At 38.3% G+C, this 27,938-nt stretch overlaps 3 protein-coding genes across 4 annotated transcripts in view; 1 reads left to right on the forward strand and 2 right to left on the reverse strand.

Annotated features, from left to right (window-relative positions):
* jmjd1ca (jumonji domain containing 1Ca) overlaps nt 1-12,629 on the reverse strand; it is a 63,320-nt gene extending 50,691 nt beyond the window's left edge. The window contains exons 1-2 of the mRNA XM_077238403.1: nt 12,218-12,629; nt 2,714-2,881 (exon numbers count right to left, since the gene is read on the reverse strand). Of these exons, the coding sequence (XP_077094518.1) occupies nt 2,714-2,881; nt 12,218-12,352 (303 nt within the window). The 5' untranslated portion in view covers nt 12,353-12,629. The remainder of the gene's footprint in view (nt 1-2,713; nt 2,882-12,217) is intronic.
* A 4,233-nt stretch (nt 12,630-16,862) lies between these two features.
* On the forward strand, nt 16,863-19,812 carry LOC143746535 (dr1-associated corepressor). The gene is made up of 7 exons (XM_077238396.1): nt 16,863-17,001; nt 17,109-17,181; nt 17,680-17,773; nt 17,902-18,015; nt 18,666-18,768; nt 18,874-18,931; nt 19,015-19,812. The coding sequence occupies exons 1-6, from the start codon at nt 16,960-16,962 to the stop codon at nt 18,913-18,915; spliced, it is 468 nt and encodes a 155-aa protein (XP_077094511.1). The 5' UTR covers nt 16,863-16,959; the 3' UTR covers nt 18,916-18,931; nt 19,015-19,812.
* On the reverse strand, nt 19,707-27,932 carry ahsa1b (AHA1, activator of heat shock protein ATPase homolog 1b). Of its 2 annotated transcripts, XM_077238395.1 has the most exons (10): nt 27,695-27,919; nt 26,602-26,626; nt 26,312-26,502; nt 25,655-25,737; nt 23,519-23,636; nt 23,339-23,424; nt 22,127-22,255; nt 21,876-21,977; nt 21,698-21,749; nt 19,707-20,798 (listed from the first exon to the last, which is right to left on the reverse strand). In XM_077238395.1, the coding sequence occupies exons 1-10, from the start codon at nt 27,720-27,722 to the stop codon at nt 20,626-20,628; spliced, it is 987 nt and encodes a 328-aa protein (XP_077094510.1). In that variant the 5' UTR covers nt 27,723-27,919; the 3' UTR covers nt 19,707-20,625. The 2 variants fall into 2 exon arrangements, with proteins under 2 accessions (XP_077094510.1, XP_077094509.1); XM_077238394.1 differs by lacking the exon at nt 26,602-26,626 and having other exon boundaries at nt 27,695-27,932.
* Between the last annotated feature and the right edge of the window lie 6 nt (nt 27,933-27,938).

The following is a 27,938-nucleotide window of genomic DNA, read 5'->3' on the forward strand; positions in this document are numbered from 1 at the left end:
TTTCTTCTTTTTTGTATCTTTATAACACAGATGGCAGCTAATGACTCAGTCTAACAGGACATATAAAAGGGACACATCAGTCAGTCTCTAACAGTGGAAACAGGAATGAAAACAAAAGCCCATCAGTTTCATTCATTCTTTGCTGAGTCATTAATAACTGAAATGTATAGTTAAAAATACACATTTGTGTTTTTTTTTTAAATAAATAAATGAATAATAATAATAATAATATGTAAAAATGTATTTATTGTTAATTTGTGTTTAAATAAAAATATTTATTAAATAGCTGTATTTATTAACATTGTTTATTTTATTTATATATATAGGCCTATGTGTGTGTGCGCGTGTCTAAGTAAAAATATAAATATTATTAATAAATAAACAATATTAATAATAATATCTTATATTTATATTAATGTTTAAATGAAAATATATTACATAGGTTTATTTATAAATAATTTTTATTTGTTATATATATATATATATATATACACACTACTGTTTAAAAGTTTGTTTGTTAACATTTACACTCACCTAAAGGATTATTAGGAACACCATACTAATACTGTGTTTGACCCCCTTCCGCCTTAATTCTACGTGGTATTGATTCAACAAGGTGCTGAAAGCATTCTTTAGAAATGTTGGCTCATATTGATAGGATAGCATCTTGCAGTTGATGGAGATTTGTGGGATGCACATCCAGGGCACGAAGCTCCCGTTCCACCACATCCCAAAGATTCTCTATTGGGTTGAGATCTGGTGACTGTGGGGGCCATTTTAGTACAGTGAACTCATTGTCATGTTCAAGAAACCAATTTGAAATGATTATCCTGCTGGAAGTAGCCATCAGAGGATGGGTACATGGTGGCCATAAAGGGATGGACATGGTCAGAAACAATGCTCAGGTAGGCCGTGGCATTTAAACGATGCCCAATTGGCACTAAGGGGCCTAAAGTGAGCCAAGAAAACATCCCCCACACCATTACAGCACCACCACCCTGCACAGTGGTAACAAGGCATGATGGATCCATGTTATCATTCTGTTTACGCCAAATTCTGACTCTACCATCTGAATGTATCAACAGAAATCGAGACTCATCAGACCAGGCAACATTTTTCCAGTCTTCAACTGTCCAATTTTGGTGAGCTCTTGCAAATTGTAGCCTCTTTTTCATATTTGTAGTGGAGATGAGTGGTACCCAGTGGGGTCTTCTGCTGTTGTAGCCCATCCCCCTCAAGGTTGTGCGTGTTGTGGCTTCACAAATGCTTTACTGCATACCTCGGCTGTAACGAGTGGTTATTCCAGTCAAAGTTGCTCTTCTATCAGCTTGAATCAGTCGGCCCATTCTCCTCTGACCTCTAGCATCAACAAGGCATTTTCGCCCACAGGACTGCAGTATACTGGATGTTTTTCCCTTTTCAAACCATTCTTTGTAAACCCTAGAAATGGTTGTGCGTGAAAATCCCAGTAACTGAACAGATTGTGAAATACTTCAGAGGGTGAATTGTCTGTGGACACCAGCTCAAACTGCGGTCTTAACTCCCGCATCGCGATCGGCATCCGATTATTCTCATATTCAGTCATTTTGAGGGAATTTTTTCCAGGATTATTATTACTATTAAGTTCATTATATTTTGCTGCTATGTGAAAAAAACAATTAGCAAATCGCGTCGGCGTGTTTGTCGACACCAGAGGATTAACTTTAGCCTAATAAGAAGGAACATAAATTGTGATTAAAAATATATGCTCACTCACATCATGACGCCGCTGCGGTGGTGGAGTTCATGCAGGTATGAAGAGCAGCGTTTGACAGCGCGAGCTGTGTGGAGAAGCCCATTTCCACCTCCATTGCGTTGGAGAAGCAATCCCACGTAAAATGCAGGTTGCACACTGGAGCGATAGGCGAGATTAACTACCTAGGCTACACTAAATAATCTAAATAACTATATAAATGCTATGCTAACTATATGCTAATATATATCTATCCGTTTTCAATACTCGTAATTCCAACTCCTGACCCGCTACAGTAGTTTTGACGGAACCAGATGTTTTTATACCAGTGGCTGCCAAGGGTCGGGTGAGCTCGCACCAAGGGCGTGACAGAGTGACGTCAGAGAGTATTCTACGTCAGCGAGTACCCCTACTGCAGGAGCTTTCCGTTTAACCTGAAGAGGGCAGCACTCAGACGTTTTTACACCATATATTTGAAAAGTAAAACACTTTATACCCAAATGTCAAAAAATGTACTCGAATCAATGAACAGCATTTATGAAGCTCCATTCTTACAGAAAAGTAACTAAAAAAAGTTGTTTTAGTGTTTAGTTACTCTTTAATGAGAAATTGAACAGGTGTTCCTAATAATCCTTTAGGTGAGTGTATAATTTGAATGGAATTGTATACATACATACATACATACCCTATATAACAAATGAAAACGTGTATTTTTCAATCATTCAAGAATCATTTTAAGAATTCATATTGCAATCAGTCTAAGCTTCTCATCTCATATATTTAGATACATATTTAATATAGTAATATTTTTATTACACAACATCTCCTTAAATAAAAACAACCAGACTGATAAAAACCCAACTCTGGCTGCATTAATCCAGTCAATCAGTTTCAAGCTCTTTCCATTTTTGCGTATAATATGCATCAGAGGGTCTGTGTATAGTGTGAGTGGCAGTACTTCCAGGCTTTATGTGGACTCACCAGGGCGGGTTGCAGTCTCCTCTTCTCCTGTGCGCTGCCGCTGCCGTTTGAGCCGGTTCTTCTGGCGGCCCAGACCAGTTCCTGCTCCAGCAAAACCACCTCACATTCCTCTCGCAGTCTCCTCCACTTCCTGTCCGCGCTCTGCTCGCCGTCCCAGTGCACACACACCTAGCGTATAGAGACAGAGAGAGGGTTGGTAGCTTGCGAATGTATGTACAGACACAGAGGTACATGTGCAGACGCATGTGTTCACAATTAACTTGATTGATGCAGCTAATTAATAATCCATTCAAAAGTGATAAATTAGTAAATTAGAAACAAAAGTCAACACACCAAAAGCATACGTAACCACATAACTACTCGCACACAAAAGCCTGCTTACACGCTCACACACAACATGAACCCAAAATTAAAACGATTACTTATGTTCATGATGAAACAATCTCAGACACACACACATCAGATCACACAGTGATGTCTATATCACCCCAGCTCAGAACCAAAAAACACATTTTCATTTGTAGGTCTGAATTCAATGATGTCACTCGTATTTGTCACCCAGTGTCATCACAGCGTCACAAGCGCTGCTTCTGGCTGATGACTGAACCAGACTAAATTAAAACTCACTCAACGGCTGCAATGAGCCATCCAGCCCTACTGCAGCGTGACAATACTGCTCAATCTGTGGCAGATCGGAATCACGAAGTCACCAAACAGTAACTCAATATTAATACAGCACTGATCTAGCCACACTCGCAGTGATTCAGAATACACGGTAATTAGCAGGTGAGGGCATAAAGAGGTGGAGTATCTCTGCTTCTATGTATTTTTTATTAAAAAAAAATAATAATTTCAGAATATTTTGGACATTTTAAGTTAATTTGGGAGATTGATTCAACCTTTCAAACGTATGATCCAGAATGTTGAATTCAAATTATTTTGGGCATTCGAAAATTTGATTTGAATGTTTAAATGCTCGATTATGCAAATGTATGTGTCATGTGTGCATTTAGAAATTCGATATAAACATTTGAATGATCGATACAGAAGTTTTGGGTATCATAGGCCTTTTTAATTTGAACTTTTGAATGTTAGATTTTGTATTATTTGGCCAGAATAGGCACGCTTGAACATTCAACTCAAACTTTTAAATGTTCAATTTAGTATTTTGGAAATTTGTAATCAATTGGTACAGCAACTCCCAAGGTCACAGGTTTGATTTCCAAGGCACTGAGAAAAAGTATAGCCTGAAAGCACAATAAGATGCTTTGGGTAAAAGTGTAATTATAATATAATCAGCATTTTTGGACATTCTGGGTATATTTGTATGTTTGATTTAAATGTACGATACGATTTAAATGTGCAAATGTTTGACTAAGCATTCGATTAAGCATAACTGCATTTAGAAGTTTTATTCAAACTTCTGAATGTAACTTAAGAATATTTTGGACAAGATTGATTTGATCATTCAAATTATTGACCCCAAATTTGAGCACCGTATGTGCATTTAAAAGTTCTGTTTGAATATTAAATTGAGATATTTTTGCACTGTATCCTCTACTGCAGTGAAATTTATACAGCCATTTATTTTTTCAAGTTGCGCACGGCGGTCATTTTAAGCAAGTCTTTTAAAAAAAGTTGTGCAAACAAATTATACTGCGGTGGCTGTTGCTGTCTATTTAAATCTAGCAGGTTTGGTGACTCGTGTCGTAATTCCAATGAAGCTGGTAGTGACATTTCTCTCTGAACAATCAGTGATCTGCAGTGTTTACACATCACATTTAAGTATCAGTAAGACTCGCTTGGAACCTAAACCACGGTGGTACTAAAAAAAGTACGAAGTACTAGGTACTGTACACAGTGGACAAACCCCCAAAAGTGAGCCATACCGAGATGAACCATACAGTGGAAAAGCGCCGTAATAAATAACTATAAGTACCTTTGCAACTACATGTCAACTACAAGCCATTAGAGTATTAGTAGACTATCTGCTTAATATCTGCTGACACTTTATTTTGATGCTCCCCAACAGACATTTTACTGACTATAACTTACTTTGCAACTAGTATATCAACTAACTACATCTAAAACTAACCCAACAGTCTACTAAAACTCTAATGAGAGTTAGTTGACAACTTGACATATAGTTGCGAGGTTACTTAGTAGAAAGTCTAAAGTGGACGATCAAAATAAAGTTTAACCAAATCAAACATTCACTACATTCTACATCTTGTGTTTTTGAATGCAGATCTGAAATGCTTTTCGAGAGACATAAGAGTAACACAGTTCACCATCCTCTATTCAGTCTAGAATAGCAAACTTCACACATTATTAAGCATACCGATGTGTCTCTGTGTGCCTGTGTGTGTGTGTGTGCCAAAGATAGTTTGTCACACTCAACAGAAAGAGAAAAATAGCCCTAAAATATTATGCATCGCAGGGACACATGTTGTCATTGGTCAAGATCCTCTGAGAGTGAGAGAGAGAGAGACAGAACAGAGAGGAGTGAAAAAGGACCATTTTTGAGTTGCTATGCTACCAACATCACTGTCTCAGTCTCTCTCCGTCTCTCCATCTCCCTCAACTCCTTTTCTTTCAGCTGTCTTTCATGCTCACCTTTCCCCTTCATCTTCTCACGGTCTCTTTCACACAAAGACACACTCAAACTCTCTCTCTCTCTCTCTCTCTCTCTCTCCCGGTGTAAGGATGCGTGTCGGACACTGAGGTGATTTACGTGCTCTCTTGCCATTATCTCTGAGATGTGTGTGTGCCTGTCTGCTTGACCGAAAGTGTGTATAAAAAGGGCGAGCGTGAACGGAAAACAGCAATTATTCATTTAGAGGAGATCATTAGTCATAGGAACCAGTCCTGCTGCCTTTTGAATCCACACACACACACACATACATTTACACTGAGCTTCATCTGTCCTGCCAATGTGAAATGTGTCTACCATCACATTAGGTTGTCATTTTTCACAGCGACTGTTTTTTCTGCCGTGTATGTAATTATGATGATGTATGTGTGCCTTCTTTGGGTGTGTATATGTGTTTCTCAGATGGTATTTATAAGATGTGAGTGAGCTAACAAGAGGCTTTTTTCTGCTATTCTCGCACGCACACACACACACACACACACACACACACACACACACACACACACACGTGTGTGTGTGCGCGCCGAGCTGTTCGGCCATGAAGCGCTGACAAGCTGTAACAGGTCAGAGTAGTGCTTCACTCATACAGTCAGATGGGCGCACACACACATGCATACAAACTCACAGGCACACCTGCAAATCAACTCAAGCATTGCATACTCACACTTCTGCAGTATCTCTTATTGACAGACTGCAGGACAGAAACATTTACACACACACACTCTCTCTCAGTAAACACTTCCCTGAGGCTTGTGGGAGGGAAACATTCACCGGCATCAGATTTCAGCCTGGACCACAGCCAACGCTCAGGCAGAAATGTGCTCATAGCATCAGCATTCACACACACTCACACAAACAAACACACACACACACACACACACACACAGCCTTCCTGTCTGTCAAACCACACACTCTTTTTTTTACGGTTGGTTTTCGAAGAGATGTACGTGTAAATATATTCTGCTAACCGTAATAATCTGTACCAATAATTTCTGCAACACAAGCGAGGAGTGAATGAGATGGGTCTGGTTGTGTTCCTGATGAAACTGACACTGTGTGTGTGTGTGTGTGTGTGTGTGTGTGTGTGTGTGTGTGTGTGTGTGTGTGTGTGTGTGTGTGTGTGTGTGTGTGTGTGTGTGTGTGTGTGTGTGTGTGTGTGTGTGTGTGTGTGTGTGTGTGTGTGTGTGTGTGTGTGTCTGAGAGTCTGGGGAATAAAAGCATGCTGCCAACATAGTAGAATGAGACTATCATGTGACTTTGTGTGAGCGTGTTCGTGTCTGTTGTACATACTGTCTTTAGCGCTGAGTGCAAACACGCAAACACACACACACACACATTCACAAACTCTGTGATCCACGGAGGCGCCTCACTGATCAATAATTTACTGAGCGGAGAGAGAGGAAGGAAAGGTGGGCGGGTGAGAGAGAAAGAGAGAGATAGAGAAAGACAGACAGAACAAGAGAGGAAAAAAGAGACAGATGAAGGCAGAGAAAATGCGAGCATGTTTATTAAGTCAACGCACAGCTACATGAACACACAATGTGTGACAGGCATGTTAAATTACTAGAGCAACAATCTCCTATACGCCATTAAAATTTTTAAATATACTTTAAAATTGCACAAATTATACTTCTTTCCACTCCCTTTCGAGCAAGTGTTATACGTGTAAATAATGTATGTGGATATATGTATCAAAATTGTAATGTGTGTGTGTACAGGTATACGTATATATATATATATTCTTTTCTTGTATTTTTTATTATTGCATTATTTTCTGTGTAATTTACAAAGATTAAATTGCAAATGAAACACTGATAAAACATATTTAAAAATAGTAATTTATATTAATTGAAAAGTAATTATTATGCAATTAAATTAATGTGCAACACGAACACTGTAATGTAAAGCAAAATATTTTCATAAGTAAACTGATCTCTTAGTACAGTGTTATTAATTAGCTAAATGACATGCATTATATCGTATGATCTGAACCCGTTTGAGATGAGGGTCTGGTGGATGTGAGCACTGGAGTGTGTGTGGTTAGGTGTGGTGGAGAACTGTGTGTGTGTGTGTCATTAAGGTGTGACCCAGACACACTGCTAGTGAACATAATAATGACTTGATGAGCTAGTTTTAGTGTGTATGACAGCAGAGAGGATATAGTGTCCTTTAATATCCTCATATTATTCTAGTAAAGCAGCAGCAGGCCTTCTTTCACAGGAGGAGTGAGCGTTGGACACCAGTCCCGTGACTGTGATTCTGTCATGCATAATATTCCAGTTTAAACAAACTCTCTCTCTCTTCTGTCTGCCAAACACAGACGCTCTCTCTCGCTTTCACACTCTCTCCTCCGCACATATAAAGACACGCAAACATTCACACAGATACTGTGAGAGCTAAAGAGACGATCACGATTACACAAACATCCGAAACAACCATACAGACACCGAACTCCCCGGGGCCCTAAAATCAAAAGACGAGGATGATTTCACAGATTCTGCAGGACTAATAGGATATTCTCTCTCTCTCTCTCTCTCGCTCTCTCTCTCTCTCTCTCTCTCTCTCTCTCTCTCACACACACACACACACACACATCAATACAAGTAATGCATCATCAGAAGGAGAAATGACAGAGTGGGAGTTAAAACAGCTTTGTATAGTTGTGTGTGTGTCTCAGCAAAGCTTAGATCTACAATCAAACAGCCTGAGCTGGACTTCTTATGCATTTCAGGAGATAAGCTACAGCGCGCACACACACACACACACACACACACACACACACACAAAATCTGTCTGCTCTGCAGAATCACACATTGCTTCCCTGGCACAGCTTCAAACCATCTGCCAAAGGTCAAGGGTCAAATGAGAAGAAAGCTGTATATAGAGCACACGACGGACATTTTGCAGGCAGACAGACTTAGAGCGTCACACATACATATAAACAAGAAATCACACATTACGTCAACAAGACATTGGAAAGGGAGAGAGATGGTTTAAAAATGTTTTTCTTCTCTCCGAATGAGCTGATGAAATTCAACCCGTGTCTCTGACACTGCAGAACCATATATCTGTATCGGTGTGTGTGTGTGTGTTTGTGTGTGTGTGTAGACAGACACACACACGTGCAGAGAGCTGGAATACGGCCATCAGTGTGAACACATGTACGGATGGGGAGGGGGAGAGGAGTGCTTAAATAGAGCACAGTACACACATACTCAACCAGACAGAGAGAGAGAGAGAGAGAGAGAGAGAGAGAGAGAGAGAGAGAGAGAGAGAGGGGGGGGGGGGGGGACAAGACAGAGACGAGGCCAAGCAGAGACATCTGGCTTTAGTTAATGCAGTGCAGATCAGAATTAGAGTACTATCAGAGCAAGTCGATAAAACACACGCAGATGAAATTAATAAATGTCTGCATCAGACGAATGATATCACAGAATGAATATCACTGCAACATACTTGTGCAATCAAAACAGAAACACTGTCTGCACAAATAAATCCATCATAATTGTGTCTCAAGTAGATTAGATTGCAATATAGATTCTATGTTAAAAATTTTATAATAATACAAGCGGCTGAGAGATATTGTGAATATTGTTATGGCTAAAAGGTATGATGCGCAGCATTACAATACACAATCACATTATAGGACTGTCGATTTGCTTTTCAAAGTCAGAAATCTAATTTAATATGACTGATTCGAGCTAAATACATTAGGTTACACCAATCCTATTGGCAATTTATAACTATTTTATGTATTGGCGAATCGGTGGCTAATTCTTATTAATTCGTACAATCACCATTTGTGCGATTACGTTTTCGGATCTGCTTACATCCCAGTGATGTTAGATTTAGTGATGGGGTTTGGGACGCACCTTCATTCTTACTTTTTAAATAAAAATTGTACCACTTTGTAAAATAGCTCAATTTTCCATTGATATTGTTATAAAGGGTCATTTTAAAGACAGATCGGTAGAAATAGCCCCTAATTTAATGTGTGTGTGTTTTTCTTAAATATGCATCATTATATACTGATTTAAGGTTTCCAAATATTTAAAGGTTAGTTCAACCCATATCGTTCCAAAGACTTTCGTTCATCTTCGAGACACAAATGAAGATTTTTTACAAGGCCTAAATAAAATGTGTACAATATAAGAAGTGATTGTGTCTTATCAGAAGACTTGTATTAAGCCACTTGATTAATATGGATTATTCGTCTTAATGAACTTTTATGAGCATAAAATATTTTACTTCCAATGGATGAACAGAATCTTTAATGTTTTATTAAAAACATGTTCTGAAGATGAGTGAATGTCTTTGGAATAACGTGAGAGTGAGTATATGATGACCGAACCCTCAGTTTTGGGGAAACCGGTCCCATTTAAGTATACAAATCTAAAGCCATTATATTAATTATTCTACATTTAATCCATAGCTGTTGACATTTTTGTAATTGTAAGCCATATTGAACCAATCAGAATCCAGAACTGCAACTGTTCCATATCACACGTTCCTTTATTATCCCATTAAAAGTTCCTGTAGTTTTAAAACTAAAAATAGTGCATAAGCTGTCAAGACACATTGTAGATTGTTGGAAGTTAAAGTAAAGCAGCGCTTGTGGTTAACCCATGAGAATACAGTGTAGTAAAACAACAGGTTGTGAAGGAGATGAGAAGCATTAGGAGATATCCTTCTCTCTCTGTGTGTGTGTGTGTGCGTGTGTGTGTGTGTGTATGTGTACTAACACGGCAGGAGGTTGTAACTCAGGGAAAGCTGTCAGTCACACGGCTAAGCCTCTGTTGCCACGGGGACATTGTCTAGCCAATGGTGTAAAAGATATGAATCCCCAAAGACGAATACACACTAACACACTTGCAGCGCTTACAATCTCATGAAACACAAACACATAAATACACCAGGAGAGGAAACCGACAGCTGTTCTGATAAACAAACCAAACTCGCATGTATATTCCCAGCTTTAAAAATACAGCTGTAACACCAGAGAGATTCTTCAGAGAAGAAACTGAGGACACTTTCCAAATAAATAGCCTAGTACTATAATAAGATTACAGTTTTATCTAAAATAATTGACTGCACAGAGGGTGACAAACTCTCATACAGTAAGAAAATCCTGTTGGTGTGAGTTTACAACCAGAAAGACATTGTTAAACAAATAGACACACACACACACACACACACTCACTCACACACACACTAGATATACAAGCAATACCGCACCTGTACGGAAAAATTAATGACCGATTTGCACACACATGAATGCAAGCCTCTGTCAATCAATCAGACCGCAAATGATATGAGCAACCAAGCCAGTAATAACCAGTCACACACATTCTTTCTATCTCATTCACACACACACACACACACACACACACACACACACACACACACACACACACACACACACACACACACTCAGCTGGGAGCAAACAACAGCGTGACTATCAATGCACATAAACACTGACATCAGAGAGAATGAATAAAACATAATAATTCTCTCTTTTTTGCACCCCATTGGAATACATTGTATACATTTGATTTAGACTTTAAATCACCATAAAAAACTGCCACGATCAGTACGATCCTCAGAGAGTGATCTGCTCTTTCGCTGAGCACTAGTGTAGGAGGAGAGTGTGCCTTTGACCCTCATAATTAGCTTCACGGTTGTAAAAATGCAAATATTGTCTGTACTGCAGTACACAGGGTGCCGGTGAAGATTCAATCCACTGGAACTATAATGGCTTTCCTGGAGTCAACATGCATTTAGTAACACGCAGGGTTCCCACAGCTCTTCAATAATGAATATCCATGGCTTTTCCAGACGTTGGTGTTGGCTTTATGGATTTTTAAAAATGCTTTGGTTTTCAATAAGCATCTTCAACAGATATTTAGACTGAAATATTTAGTGTGCATATGTTTACATATATATATATATATGTTTATATATATATATATATATATATATATATATATATATATATGTGTGTGTGTGTGTGTGTGTGTGTGTGTGTGTGTATGTATTATACACACACACACACACACACACACACACACACAATTTCTATTACTTTTCCATTTCTAAATTCCTATTTCTTAAGTGTCCCATGACTGTGGGAATCCTGAATGTGGATACACACCAAAATATTAGATGCAAACAAATGCTCGTAATGCACATTGCATGATAATGTAATTGAGTACTATTGACTGTTTATGTGCAATAATGTAAAGTGTATCCTTTCTTTCTCAAGGTATTTTTCAAGTAAATATCAATATATGAAGATAATTAAGGAATCTACTCGCGATGAAGCTTTCAGTGCTGTGCTGGAGTCATTAGGCGCTACAGCGGCAGTGCAGTAAACTCACAACAGCCGATTAGTCTGAGTGAAGCCACACACACACACACACACACACACAGACAGACATACAGACAGACAGACTCACTCGCTCTCTCTCTCTCTCTCTCTCTCTCACACACACACACACACACACACTCTCACTCACTCTCTCTCTCTCTCTCTCTCTCACACACACACACACACACACACTCTCTCTCACACACTTGTTTTTTCTCTATCATAGTAACACGCCCAGCCTTCGACAAATAGTATAATCCGCCTTAATGTTTGTTAGCTAAACAACGGATATAAACAAACGTATCAGCTTTCAATACAATCAACTTTCGCCGTCATATCAGTAGTTCCGTCAAACTTTTCATCTGACAAACAAGATAAAGGCAATTTGTATACGTTATAGGCTATCAACTGAAAAGCCTCAAAACGAGCGTATGTTTTAACAGTTCTCCTAAATAACAGTCGTGAAGTAAGTAAGCGTTTTACCGTCATCAGAGCAGGCGCGTCAGAGGTCGCGCGGATGACTCCGGATCTCCAGCTCCAGCGCGAGATGCTCGCGAGCTCCAGAGACCCTCCGCCGCTCGCGCACAGGCAGCGCTTGCCCACCAGCTCCAGCGCCATGGTCCCGCAAAAAGTGCGAGAAATCTCCGCGGACAGCAAACAAACTTCCTCCTATTGTGTGCTACGGTGTTGACACATTATTAAATGATGGTGATTAAAATAAGCTTATTGTGTGTTTGAGTACAGGGGGTTTAAATTCCCTGCGTACGTTCTCTAGCGAACGCTCATGTGTCTGTGCGCCGAAAAACTGATTTACACTGGGAGTAGTAACAGTCATTATGGCTCTCCCTCCCTCACTTTCTGTCTCTCTCTCTCTCTCTCTCTCTCTCTCTCTCTCTCACACACACACACACACACCACTCTCTCTCTCTCTCTCTCTCTCTCTCTCTCTCTCTCTCTCACTCACACACTCACTTACTCACTCACACATGGTATTCATCCGCCCCTACACAGGACTATCAAACCGCAGCGAGCACATGTGTCCGTCCGCCAGAGTTGAGTTCACTCCTCTTTTGGAGGCACTGCCACATAAAAGTAGTCCCTCGTCTGCGCTTATATCAAACTCTCGAACTTCTGAATCACATTTTAAAATGATAGTTGTCTTTGATTGGTTAGGAAACGGCCACAAAAAACTACTATATATATATATATATATATTATATATATACAGGTCCTTCTCAAAAAATTAGCATATTGTGATAAAGTTCATTATTTTCCATAATGTAACGATAAAAATTAAACTTTCATATATTTTAGATTCATTGCACACCAACTGAAATATTTCAGGTGTTTTATTGTTTTAATACTGATGATTTTGGCATACAGCTCATGAAAACCCAAAATTCCTGTCTCAAAAAATTAGCATATTTCATCCGACCAATAAAAGAAGTGTTTTTAATACAAAAAAAAAAAGTCAACCTTCAAATAATTATGTTCAGTTATGCACACAATAGTCAATACTTGGTCGGGAATCCTTTTGCAGAAATGACTGCTTCAATGCGGCGTGGCATGGAGGCAATCAGCCTGTGCTGAGGTGTTATGGAGGCCCAGGATGCTTCGATAGCGGCCTTAAGCTCATCCAGAGTATTGGGTCTTGCGTCTCTCAACTTTCTCTTCACAATATCCCACAGATTCTCTATGGGGTTCAGGTCAGGAGAGTTGGCAGGCCAATTGAGCACAGTAATACCATGGTCAGTAAACCATTTACCAGTGGTTTTGGCTCTGTCAGCAGGTGCCAGGTCGTGCTGAAAAAAGAAATCTTCATCTCCATAAAGCTTTTCAGCAGATGGAAGCATGAACTGCTCCAAAATCTCCTGATAGCTAGCTGCATTGACCCTGACCTTGATAAAACACAGTGGACCAACACCAGCAGTTGACATGGCACCCCAGACCATCATTGACTGTGGGTACTTGACACTGGACTTCAGGCATTTTGGCATGTCCTTCTCCCCAGTCTTCCTCCAGACTCTGGCACCTTGATTTCCGAATGACATGCAAAACTGAGCAACAGTCCAGTGCTTCTTCTCTGTAGCCCAGGTCAGGCGCTTCTGCCGCTGTTTCTGGTTCAAAAGTGGCTTGACCTGGGGAATGCGGCACCTGTAGCCCATTTCCTGCACACGCCTGTGCACGGTGGCTCTGGATGTTTCTACTCCAGACTCAGTCCACTGCTTCCGCAGGTCCCCAAGGTCTGGAATCGGTCCTTCTCCACAATCTTCCTCAGGGTCCGGTCACCTCTTCTCGTTGTGCAGCGTTTTTTGCCACACTTTTTCCTTCCCACAGACTTCCCACTGAGGTGCCTTGATACAGCACTCTGGGAACAGCCTATTTGTTCAGAAATTTCTTTCTGTCTTACCCTCTTGCTTGAGGGTGTCAATGATGGCCTTCTGGACAGCAGTCAGGTCGGCAGTCTTACCCATGATTGCGGTTTTGAGTAATGAAACAGGCTGGGAGTTTTTAAAAGCCTCAGGAATCTTTTGCAGGTGTTTATAATTAATTAGTTGATTCAGATGATTAGGTTAATAGCTTGTTTAGAGACTCTTTTCATCATATGCTAATTTTTTGAGACAGGAATTTTTGGTTTTCATGAGCTGTATGCCAAAATCATCAGTATTAAAACAATAAAAGACCTGAAATATTTGAAAGTATGATATGAAAGTTTAATTTTTATCATTACATTATGGAAAATAATGAACTTTATCACAATATGCTAATTTTTTGAGAAGGACCTGTATATATATATATATATGCCTAGCCTATTACAGTTTACCGAAATTTTTTGCCAATATTCCCAATACAACTACACCTGAATTACTTTTACTACCTGAATGAATATTTTTAGCAACCTCATAACCGCTAAATGTCACACGCTATGAAATGAGGTTATGGCCCTTTGAGCTGTGGAAAAAATAGGCTACAAGTGAACGCTAGGAGCGTTTTACAGTGGATGCCATTTAGCATATTGGAAACATGGCCCTCGCTTTCGTCGCTGCTCTGAATAAAGATCTATGGGCAACTAACTTCCGTATTCTGTATGTAAAACAGGTTGCATCTCTTCTGGTTCAAGTATTTTGTATGGTGTTTGTTATATATATGCTAAAGCCGTTTTACTCAAGTTGCCTCCAAAGCAAAGATGACCATAACAGATGTCTTTAATTTTTCTTATCCTCATCAACATTCCTATATTAAAATTGAACAAAACTCCAACAATTAAGTCCATAGATATCGCCGCCATTTAGTAGTAGGCTAGGCTACAGTTTTTAAAACTTTCTGCGATGAGACATGCGCTGCATCCGAAATCGCATACTTCCCTACTATATAGTAGGCTAAGCGAAAAACAGTATGCCCAGTATGTCCAAACAGTAGGCGAAAAGTACCCGGATGACCTGCTAACTTCTGGGGAGATTCTGAAGTGTGCATATGATAGTCACTTTACTATCCCATTAGGCCACGGGAGAGGAGTCACTGTTTGCCTTCTCTTTTATGTGTACTGTGAATTCAGACACACTTCTTATGTCACATAGGCCTACTGTTTTTCACCTATTATATAGTAGGGAAGTATGCAATTTTGGATGTACGTATATTATTTAGCCAGTTTTACAAAACTTTATATTTTTTTCTTTCAGAATCAACTTGCATATGTGTTTTATTCTAAAGTAGCCTAATAGTTTGATGAATTTTGTTCTGTAATTTGCCCTGCAATCCGTTGGGTAGGGCCTACAGTCATCTATAATGTCGCTAAAAGCTGCTAGTGGTTAATTCTGTATCACATGACTAAAGTGTACACTCGGAGTGGTTGATGTCATTGGGCATGACTGGTGTTGTCATGTGAATGGTAAAAATATACGGACTTACGCAAGTATATTTATATTTGTGTGCTGACAATGAGGAAACGATTATTCTTGATGTCCACACTCTGGAAACATCTCAAATCGTATACCATACTGTATATAATCTTCTCAGTTTTTGAATGTTTAGGAAATTCAACTGTCATGCGTTGGAAATGCATTAAGGAGATCACATGGAAATTGTAAGTAGGCCTGACTGTCTACAAAAATCATAAAAGACATTTTCTGAATATTTACATTTATATTAATATAGCAAATTATATGTAATAACTTTACGAAATGTAAGGGTCCAGTTCTCAGTTTGTACCAGACAAGTACAGTAATAGACAAAACACTATTTTAAACAGCTGTGGTTATTCTGCCACCTGCTGGTTATACGTTGTGCTGCATGGCTTGACTTGGTGTGCTTATAATAAACACAGTGGCTCCAAAACTATTTTTTAAAATGACAGTGCATTAGATATCATAATGTTAAACCAATTGGGATCCGGCATCTGCTAGAAATGTACTTAAAACCCTAACCCATTTTGCAGTTTCTTAACCAACAGGACTCAAAGTGACTTGGAGGATGGATGACCTTCCCCTCAAGCTCACACTGGTATCATAGAAGAGTAAAGAACGATATATAGTCCCACTTCAAATGATACTCTATTATTGATGATATTCATACCACACCACATAGTTTTTGGGCCATTATACCCAGTTAACAGGGAACGTTCTAAGAACTTTGTCTAAGTTTTGAACAAACGTTCTTCTAGTAACGTTAATGGAACGTTCGATTAGAGTGATCTGGACTTTAATAATATTCTCAAAAGTTTGGCACAAAAACGTTATTTATTTATATATTTATTTCTGAAACATTTTAGTTGGATGTTCATCTAACGTTTTTTAAATGTTACTACTTGTTTCAGAAAACATTAAAAAATGACGTTAACGTGTTTGCAAAATTATGCAATGGAGTGTTCCCTTAACGTTCTCATAACGTTTTTAAGACATTTAAAAACGGATGTTTTGAACGCCCAGAGAACATAACGTTTTCATAACTTAATGCAAAACGTTGTTAGAATATTTTTGGTAGATGGGTAGCAAGTTCATCTGATCTTGCCACACGTGGAAGAAAAAAAAAGGTTTGCGGATTGTTTACAAATCTCATGCCACACGTGACAGGGGCGTTTCCTTTGTGGAGCTCGACCCCCTTGTTTTTCCCCCTCCATTCATTTCTCATTCAGTACTTCCTGTGAAAGATAAACAAATGGCGCTCCGCACTTCAAACCATAAAATGATTCAAAATGTAAGCCGAAAACAAACATTTATGAGTTCAAAATGCCCGGACAGAAGAAAAAATATAATGTTCGCTTTCAACCCGTGAGTATTTCTGTATTTCCCTGTTGTTATGCTTTGTGAATCCATAAACTCTGCTGCTCAGATGAGCGTCACTGAACATCTCGTCCTCCCGTTTTCCTCTTGGCTAGGGACGCATCAAGAAAATAATGCAAAAGGATACAGATGTTGGGCGAATCGCAACAGCTGTACCGGTCATCATATGCATCCTTTAAGCTCTAAATGTTGAGTGCTGGTGGGGAATCATTTGTTGTCAGGAGCCCTTTGACAGTTGAATCGTTTGAAGCATGTATCCAAAAGAGTCGATTCCTCCACTCTGACTCTTCGATTCTTTTGTTCTAACGATTCCTTAGTTCATAATTATAGAAGTTGTGATTGGCTAAAAACAATGAAATAGCGTTCTAAGAACCAACCACATTACTTAGTTTAGTGGTTCCCAACATTTTTAGTCCAAATGCCACCTTAGATAAAATCTACCAATTTCCTATTTTGTTTTATCATTACAGGTTTTTAAAAAAATGGTAATGAACCTAAAATAGGGCTCATTTTCTTTATATAAAAAATCAAATCTGTTTTTATTTATTTATTTTGGGGCCTAAATTAGGCTGCATTTTCTTCATGTAAAATATCCATCCATCCCTCCCATCCCATCCCATCCCAATTCCTTCATATTGCTGTTATGGTCCATAACTGCACATTTAGCTAAAGCTTTAGAAATGTTCCTCAGATCTCTTCTCAGCATGACCTGTAAAATAACCCAATCCAGGAAGAGCAGAGTGATGTCCATCAATCACATGTGAGGTTCAAAATAGGCATCCTCCCGCCTCAAATAACCATTCCTATGTATTGTCCACTCTTATGTTAGTATGTGTCCTCTACTCCATCTGTTTCTGTTATTTTATTATACGTGGATAATCTTTGTAGGAAACAGTGCATCCATTCAGAGAGGTTGTTTGACTTCCTGAAGGATTTGGCAGATCAAGCCTCCACTGCGTCAACATCAGAGAGCAAAACTAAGGGCAAATGGCAGTCACACAGGTACAGTATCATTTATTAAAATGTTCAGGTGCCCAGCAAATGAATGAAAGCAGATGTCATAGTCCAGGGCTGCCCAGTCCTGTTCATGAAGATCTACCTTTCTGGAAAGTTCAGCTTCAACCCTGATCCAACACGAAATTAAGATTTTTAGGAGCACTTGATAATTACAGACAGCAGGGTTAGATCTGAACTCTGCAGGATCTCCAGGAACAGTATTGGGCACACCACGCAAGCAATCGATGGCTGTAACCGAAATAATCGCACACTCTCTTGAGTAGGTGCTTATTTTGAATAAGTAATTACATCACGACTGCTAAAAAATAGATTCTAGTGTGTAGTATGAATGTAATCTGGATGTACTACATTCAGCATGTGATCTTATCATGTGACCTACCAGCGTCAGTTACTTCGCTTCACTGCCGTTTATAAATCCTCTCCCGTGGCCTCATGGGATAGTACACTGTCCGTCGTATGCACACTTCAGAATCTCACTGGAAGAATTAGGTCATCTGGGTTCTTTTTGCCTATTCTTTCATGAGTATTTTGAATTCAGACACACTTCTTTTTGGACATACTGTTTTTTCCTACTATATAGTAGGGAAGTATGCGATTGTGGATGCAGCCATTGTAATGAAATGATCTTCCTTTAGGAAACGGTGGCAAAGTGTGTCCATCAAAGCCAGGTCACCTGAGAGGGAGGAGCCACCTCAAAAAGCCACCAATGATCTGGTCATCAACAGTGATTCATCCAGTGTAAGTGACTCTGATGACATTTTACTGAAACAATGTTAAGAATTTTGATGAGAGATGTTTGTATTTTGAAATGGGAGACTCTTTCATGGTGTGTTTCTTTATCAGGAGTCTGAGCTGTTCATCTGCTTGGAAACTCATTCACCTTGACCGGGCTTCTGTAAAGGTGAGATTTATACTGATAAGTTCATGTGTATAACATTTTAACTATATCAATCCAGTGTTTAATTTTTCATTTTATTTTTTAAGTTTCACAAGACGCAACAATCTCTCACTGAAAACTGCAGTATTATTTTTTGAAGACCCAACAACGTGTTAGATATTCTTAGCATCTGACATATTTAATTTTTAATTTGTGAAATTGCTCTGTTGTGGTATTATAATGACCATGAAATTAATTATATATTTTTTGTTTCCATTCTTTCAAGTTTTCCAGGGAGTTTTAAATTCCAATAGAGAAGAAAATAATTTGTTTATTATATAATAGAGATTTTGTGATAGTGAGCAGCTCCACTATTTATTTTTTTCAGTTGGATTCACAATTAAAACTGTAGTTTGACCTGTCTTATGTTTATAATCTAACATGATTCTCTAAGCTGTGACTTATGCGTTACAATATTTATAGATCAAGGTAAAATATTTTCTTTTTCTACCATATTTAAATGCAAGTCACTGGTTTTGTTAACCATTAATTATCCACAGTAGGTTGCAGGGTTCTTTAAGTGGCATATTGTATGACAAGGTCAATTGTATTTTATAGGGAATATTCTATAAAGTATATTTTAAGATGTCGATATTACACAATATTGTATAAATATGCATTTCTACTCTTAACCTAACTACTGTGATGAATGACAAAAGAGACGATATATAGTTAAAAAAAAAGTTTCAAATAACCAAGAATCTATTACAAATTAATGTCTGAATAAAATATCTGAGGATAATGTTTCAGAGGTACTTTTATTTTAAGTAAATGATGTTCTTTGTATGGTCACAAAATGTGGTGCAGAAAATACACAAGAAAATAAATAAGTCAATAAGCTACAACCTTTTTGTGGATCATAATTTGGGGCAATATATCCAATTTTTCTTCCGTTACTGAGGGCCTTTAAATTGGTTTGTTTTCCTTTTCAAGCATTTCAAACATAACAGCAGCTAAAAGCAGGCAAGCCCTATAAAGGCTGAAATACAGTACTTTCAGTAATACAAAGCAGTGATCTAAAACCAGTTGTGCATTTTACATGATTTTCTTTTATATATAGTCTGTTTGACAAAAGAAACAGGCTTTCCGCAGCATGTTTTTTTCTCGATGAATATAAATGGAGTAAAAATCACACGTTCGTAATACTATTAGATGAAATGACAAAAAAACATGTACATTAATAATTCCGTTTAAAAAAAAAAACATTAAAGTGGTCTGATATATATCTTTATTTTTCCTTATCCAAACCATCACGAAGATCCAATTTTTAATAACTCTGACAAAAGCCACCCAGTGCATAAAAGGCACCATTCAACCCCGTGACCCTTGACAGAACAGGACAGAAGCGCCATCAGAGAGTTACCATGCTAAAACAGGTATTTTATATTACACACATACACAGATATTTCATATGACCCAAGTCTCCCCTTTAGCACTCTTTTCATCTCGTTCAGTTCTGACTTTTCCATCTTTTTCTTTATTTACTGTAAACATCAAAATCATCCAAATAAAGAACCGTGATAATGGAACAATGTGATGCCTGCTGTTCAGTAGAGTCACATTTAGATCCTTCTCTTATTTGTAGGTGGAGCGGAATGAAAAATAAAAACAATAAAACAAAGAAAAGAGCCAAAAAGAGCGGCCGCTACATCCAGGCCTCAGCAGAGTCGTGCGCCGTAGCCAAATGTCTGTTTAATAGCGTGGCAGTAGTACCTCTGCCAGCCATCTCGTGTTCGCTCCTCTTCACTCTCAGGAACTGCCCGACACTCAATCTTTAGCTCCGTCTCATTACCCTTGTCTATGAAAGTCAACGTCACCGTCGCATAGTGCTCTGAAATGAAAAGGACAGACGTAGAAGGTGAACAATGTGCAGACGTTTCTCAAAGTCAACTGGCACACGGTAAATGAGAGAGCCGGTAAATATGATATTTATAATCTGACTTGCATATAAAAACACAATAATGGAATTTCAGACTTAAACCACATTATGGTAAGAATTTCTTCTTCTGTTATATAGTGAACTATACTACCTGTCAAACGTTTGGGGTCGGTAGAAGTCTATTCTGCTCACCAAAGCAGTATTTACTTGATCAAAAATACAGTTAAATGGCAATATTGTGAAATATTACAATTTAAAAATAGCAGCAAAGCTGAATTTTCATTATTCCAGTCTACAGTGTCACATGTTCTTTACAGAAATCATTCTGATGTGATGATTTGGTGCTCAAGAAACATTATAATTATCAATGTTGAAAATTCAAAAAGATGTTCGAAGGATTCGGTCTCTCTAAACTCCTCTTTCCAAAGGCCTCCTCTGCTCTGATTGGTCAGATGGCCCAGTCTGTTGTGATTGGTCAGAAACCAAATGGCTGTTAGCATATCTGAATTTTAGCTCTTTCTCAGCATGTGAGACACAGTGATGCCAACATTAACAATGTCTTCGGTTTTACCATAACAAAACAGTTACTGACCCCGAACTTTTAAATGTAGTGTATGAGAAATTCACACAAAATTTCCAGTGTTCAGTCTATTCTCTCCACACTAATAGCTCAGTTGCTGTATGGGAAAGTCTCTTAGCAGCCAACGCTTAAATTGCTACTGTAGCAACCAATGTAGATACACCAGATACTGAATACACAGTCTAAACAAATGTATCTGATTTCATAACTTGCAAAATGCCAGTGTGGACAGTCTTTTGTCTGCAGTGTGAACAAAGCTGGTTTAACTTACCACAAGGCCATGTATTGTACCTCCATTTCATGACTATCTTCTGCTCAGGTACCTGTTAAACCCACAGTACATGTTTTCAGAAATCAAATCATAAATCAACCATCACTGTCTATCATCAGTGAATATAATTTTAGCTGAGCTGTCATCATGCTTTGTAATTGAAAAACTGAAGTCTCACCAGTTCCTGGAACTCTCCGTTCACGTTTCCATCCAACAGGCGAAACTTTCCACCTTTTTCAGCCTCAACCATGGCACCACTGCGTGTGAAAGCCTGAACCATCTGTAACACACAATTGGGCATTCTTCTCAAACAAATGTAATCACTAATGAGAAAAGCTCCGTGCATTCAATAATAAGAGTCCAGGGAGTCTCACTATCGTGGAGGTGCAACTAATGGCCTGTCAGCTGTGGTGGCGGCAGAAGACTCACCTCCTGATTGAGAAACACCCTGTAAAGCTCTTCTGGTGAGGTGAGGAAAGTGTCCTTTAACGAAAACTTGCAGGTGGGGATTTTTACCCCTGTGTTGGAAGGAGGAGGAGCAGCGCTACATGAGCCAATCTAAAAATACAATTACACACAAATAAGAGTTTAAGCAAATGGATTTATTAATTAAGCTCATTCAGAGAGTATCTACAACAATACTATTTATTGAAGATACAAGCCACCCATGCTATCTAGTAGGCAAGGCTTGTTTTCTGACATAAATATACATGAACAAATGCCATAAGCCTGGATTTTCCTGTGAAATCCAGACTGACAGCTCAAACCATAAATCATTATTGTAGGCTTGGTCGGATTGAATCAGGATAAAGAACGAATATGAATTTGAACATGGATTTAAAAAAAAATACAATTCAGTTCAATTTCAAGCACAGTCTTCCGTATTGCAGCTTCATTAATATTTTTTAGCATTCCATTACATCACATAGCTGACATGATTATTTATCATAAAACAATGGCAGTTTCCGATTCGGAAACAAGCTGATTCTTTTCAATTGACCGATTAATTCGGCTTCGCAAATCGCACTGAACGATTAATTCGTGAATGGCAATTGTAAATTTCAATCGTAAATCAAAGTCATATGTATGTCACGACTGTCAGTTTTTTTTTTAACTAAATCTGTGGTAAAAGGGCGAGTTAATTAAATCCATTGTATGAAATGCTTGAATGTGCACATGACCACATTTGTGCATCACCGTCTGAACCGGAAAGATTTTAGGTAAAAACTAAACATAACGTTAAAATAAAGCAAATTAATGCGCATGCATCTTCCCCACTGCCGTAGCAGTTTCAAGTGATGTAAAACTAGTATGTTTGTCTTAAACCGTTAACATATTTTGCCCTATGTGATGTCTGTTTTTTTTGTATATTTATATTTTTCAACACATTTTGTTTTTCCTCATTTTTATATACTGGTATATTTTGTTATTTTCACTTGTTCACACATGTGAATTATCAGTGAATAACAGGTTTTGGTAATAATGTTTTCTTACTTGCAGATCAATACATTAAGTGTCTGCATAATCTTCGTAATTGACTAGTGCTGGTTACTTGACATCCACAATAATTCATAATGATTTCAGACTGAGCAGTAAGCTATTTAAGCTATATTAAAGAAACCGAGAAACTTTAAGGCTCACCTGAGTTTTGCTTGTCTTAGTTGTTCCCTGGGCTGTTTGTTTCATCACACCATTGGCTGTGGGCAGGATCATGCCCTGTGTGAACTCTACAACAGATAATAACAGATTATAGCAAACCACATCCAACAGACAACACTGCCACAGGAATGCCATCAGTTTTGACATCTCAGTGAGACGTACCGGTTTTGAGGAAGCCCACATAGCCGGCCAGCGCCGTGCGAATTTTATCGGCTCCCTCCCTCCTCATCAGTGAAAGCAGCGCCGTCTCAGGCTCATCTTTACAAAGACTCACACTGACCTGTGTGTGATCCCGAAAAAAAAACCACTCATTATCATCACTTACACAATCTATATACTCAGCATGGCTATTTAGTTATTCACATCCAATAACAACAAGGGTTGTGCGATTAATCATAATTTACTTTCGATTTCGGCTTCCAATGATTATGAAAACAAGATTGGTGTAAAACGATTATTGGACCACTGCAGCCTTCAGTCTTATTAAATCTGCTGCAGTCTGTCATTAATGTTAATCAGACAACAAAAGATAAAGATAAAATCACTCACTGCTCTTGATTGAATAATTTTTGTAGTTGTAATAAGGATTAGTCTGCAGTGTTTCCCCCCCGAAACTGCTAGTGTCGCGGAGTGGGCGTGTTACAGATACGTGGTGAAATTTTTTTTTTACAAAAAGCATGTCTAATTAATTGAAATCATGTATTATGAATCAATAAACTTAGTACTCATTTTTTCACACTAATTCTGTGTAGTTGTTTTTCTGGAAACCAAATGAAGACATAAAACACTCATTTAATTTATTTTAATCATATGAAATTAAACAAACTTTTTTGTCAAATAACATGCTGATCAATGAGCTTTACTGTTAAAATCAAAACATGTAAGACACTTTTAAGTTTTCTCGTTAGTTTCTCACGATTCAGACCTGCAGGAAATGCGCACACTTTAGAACCACTACATCGAGACCCACATGCGTAATCTTCTCAGTTCTCGCGCATGCGTCGTGACGCTCTAGTGAACTCTAGCCATGGGCCCAGAAGAAAATGAATAGTTGAATAAAGTCGTTATTTTTGTTGTAGTTTTTTGCGCACAAAAAGTATTCTCGTCACTTGATAAACTTAAGGTTGAGCCGCTGTAGTCACTTGGATAATTTTAAAAATGTTTTTACTAACTTTTCTGGACCGGCAGAACGAAATTGCCTAGAAGCCTATGAATGAGTGATCAAGCTCTCAGATTTCATCAAAAAAACAACAATTGAATTAAAGTAAGAAATATCTTGATTTTAAATAATTTTAAGTCATCTTTCTTGAGAAACCTCTGGAAGTTTGCTGAAGCCCCTTATTGGGCTTCGTCTGCTTAATTGAGAACCACTGCTTTAAATTCTCCAATACATCAGTGTTTAAAGGGGCTATATGTAGAATCCACAAACCCTTGTTATTAGCGACACCGGTGGCCATTAAGTGAACTGCAGCCAGCAACTTATTGCTTGTGCTCGCATTCCTGCACACATAACATACAAGACTAAATGTGAATACTGAAAACGATGTTCTTTCTTGTTCTTCGCTTAGAAGTAAAAAAAGAAATACCTTTGCAGCGATATACTTTTAACAAACATCCTGACACCGTCCACGATACTGAGAGCAACGTTTAGATAAATATGTGCTGCGCACTTTCCTTTTTTAATAAAAAAAAAACAACAACAAAAATGACAGCTCTGAGAAAACAGTAGTTAAGAAATCATCTGATCATAGAGATGTGGATATGTTTGCACCAGCTCTGCGATTCACCAACATCATGTCGACAGTTACACTGTTATGACTGCTTGATTATAAAGCATGTTTGAGACTAAAGACAATACAGTAAATCCAAGTATGTGAAACTATATTTTGAATTAAACCCTTTTCTTTGCAAGACAAATTGACTTACAGTACAGAATGGCTCTTTCGGCATTATCCTGAACATTGTATACGCATTTGTTCATGTGTCATTGAACAGACGAGAGGCTCTGAAAAAGCGCATCAACGGCACATGCTTTCGATTTTCCTGGCAAAAATGTCCAAAATCCTTCACATAAAAATCAGTCTACACTACAGGCTTTCATAGACAACCTAATTTTGTTACATGCTGTTCACCCATTGGCAATAAATAAGCGAGTAATACATGATAATTCTTACATATAGCCCCTTTAAATAAATTGACCATGTTTACAATACACGCTGCTATTGTAATCTTCTGTAAAAGCTTCAGGTTGGTGATGCTACAGTATATATAAAATGCTACGTGAATGAGTTAACTTACATCAAGGTCGTCCATGTCATTTTCATCCGAAAGGTTTGGAACTTCAATGTTCCCCTTGTATTTGATGCCCGATTTTGATGTCCCTGTACAAACAGACAGCCCAAATCATGAGCATAAATATTAAAGCCAAGTAAACTAAATAACTACTTCAATTAGACATTTACTTATAATTTCTCTAGGTCATATTCATCTTTAAACTCTATTCACACCAATAGCAATTAAAATGCATTCCTTCCTATAGATCTACACCAGGGATGAACATCAGGCCAAACAACTTAGCACTTTGGGATTTTGCTTAAATATAAAGTGCACTAAAAATAAAATGTATTATTATTATTATACAAACATTTATTTATTAAAAATAATTATAGGTGGGTTTTTCTTTCTTTGCCCAGTGAAACTAACTGAAAATAAGATATCCGTTTTCAGTTTCAGGTTGTGTTTTATCTATATTCCCTTTAGCCAGCTGTTTACAGAGCAGACACTCCACTTAACTGCATTAAAAAAAAAGAAAAATATATACAGTATATAAATATTTTGGATTATTATTATAATTTGACGCCTTTTATTTTGCATGAAAGTGCTTTTCCATGTTGTTCTTGGTGGGAGCAGACTTAAGTTAGCAATAGCTGAGATTTTCCACCCATATTTCCTCACCTGTCCAGGTGGCCTTCAGATTCCACTCGTAGAAGAATATCAGCTTCCCTTTGCGATTATTGATGGATGCTTCTCCCTCCACCTTGCTGACCTCTGTGATCTCACACTTGCCTTCTTCATTCTCCACCCACAATCCCATGAGCAGCTCCTTCAGCTTCTCCGATGACCAGTTCGTGGCGTCCCTCTCCGTCCTAGTAACACAAAGCACATCCACTGATATTACTCCCTTTTTTTTGCAGGGCTTAATGCAAGGATTTTTCTACTGGTCGGTGGTTCAGATTTTTACTTGCCATGGCAAAATTTTCACTGGTCCCACTAAAGAAAAAAGAAAAAAAGAATTTCCTATGACTTAATCAGTTGTTTGTGATTACTGCACACAGACTTAGATGATAAAAAATAGAATATGTATTATTTTTTATTATCATATCTATACAGATCATTGATGTGGGTTTCTGTGTCGGGTATCATTCATTAGAATTAATAGATTCAACTATTAGGCTATAATTATTAGTGCACAAAAGTATCCAAGAAGACAATGTCCTCAGATTTGAATCCATTTAATGAGGAAACTGTTGTTGCTGTTCTACAAGTAATACCTTTCTAACGAAGTAACATTAAAAAATATATATTGTTTTAAATCACAATAGTAATATTTATTATTGATATTTCCAGATTGACTGTGGAACCCTGAGAATAGTTCTTGACAAAACCTAGCTTTAATGTGACTCATGTTGAATGCAAGGTTGAAACTGTGATATATAGGGTTTGCTGTCAACAGTAAAAAGCCATTTAAACTTGTGGATGGAGGTGCTGACAAACACCAAGAAATGGTTTAAATGCTTCAGCTTCCCCAATGAATTTCTGTTTCATCAATACACATGCATACGCAGCGTTAACCTAATTCACCACCCACTTCAACATTTAACTTGCTCTAAGAAAACTGTCTGAGAGCATCTCTTCCTCAGTAACATTCAATATCGAAGCTGCCGAGAGACTGCAAGAGCAGAACCGAAGCGACTTGTCCGACAACAACAGCTGACAACCCAAGAAATAGAAGGTTAAACGAGATATTCGTCAAATTATAGAAAAAATATCTATAATAGATATCAGAAACCCGTCAAATGAAAGATGCGGCAAAAGCATGGCTTGAATAAACTTGCGACGACGCTAACGGCCCATTAGCCAGATATCAGAATAAACCCAAAAACAACAACTTGAACTTTTCGGTTGCAGCTAAATGTTCCGTTGCCAGAACTATGTATTATTCGGTCGAGAGTGTTCGTGAGGCAGTTGATTCACAGGCGACAGCTAGGCGGGTGTTCTTTAGCATGTTAGCATAAAGATGGCTTGAGTAATTGGGCGAATGTGCCGGTTGTCTCTCACCAGTGCCAGTTGTTGACGTTTGTGGCATCCGCTCTCTCCTCCACGATCCAGCGAGGGTCTCCTTCTCCCCACTTCGCCATGCTGATTTAATACAGATATTCTGAATTCAGAATGAATGAATGAAGCTACGGAGTCTGACACGAGCGTGCTCTCGCTTCTGGAATCCTCTAGACTGCTGCCTCTGGTTTTGTTGCTCGTAGAAATTACTGGAAACGGAAGTCGCGCTCCAACTAAGCACTCCGTG

The sequence above is a fragment of the Siphateles boraxobius genome, unplaced genomic scaffold (genome assembly GCF_051911475.1).
Source record: "Siphateles boraxobius isolate OS27281-9 unplaced genomic scaffold, OSU_SipBor_1 22, whole genome shotgun sequence".
In the NCBI taxonomy this organism is placed as follows: Eukaryota; Metazoa; Chordata; class Actinopteri; order Cypriniformes; family Leuciscidae; genus Siphateles; species Siphateles boraxobius.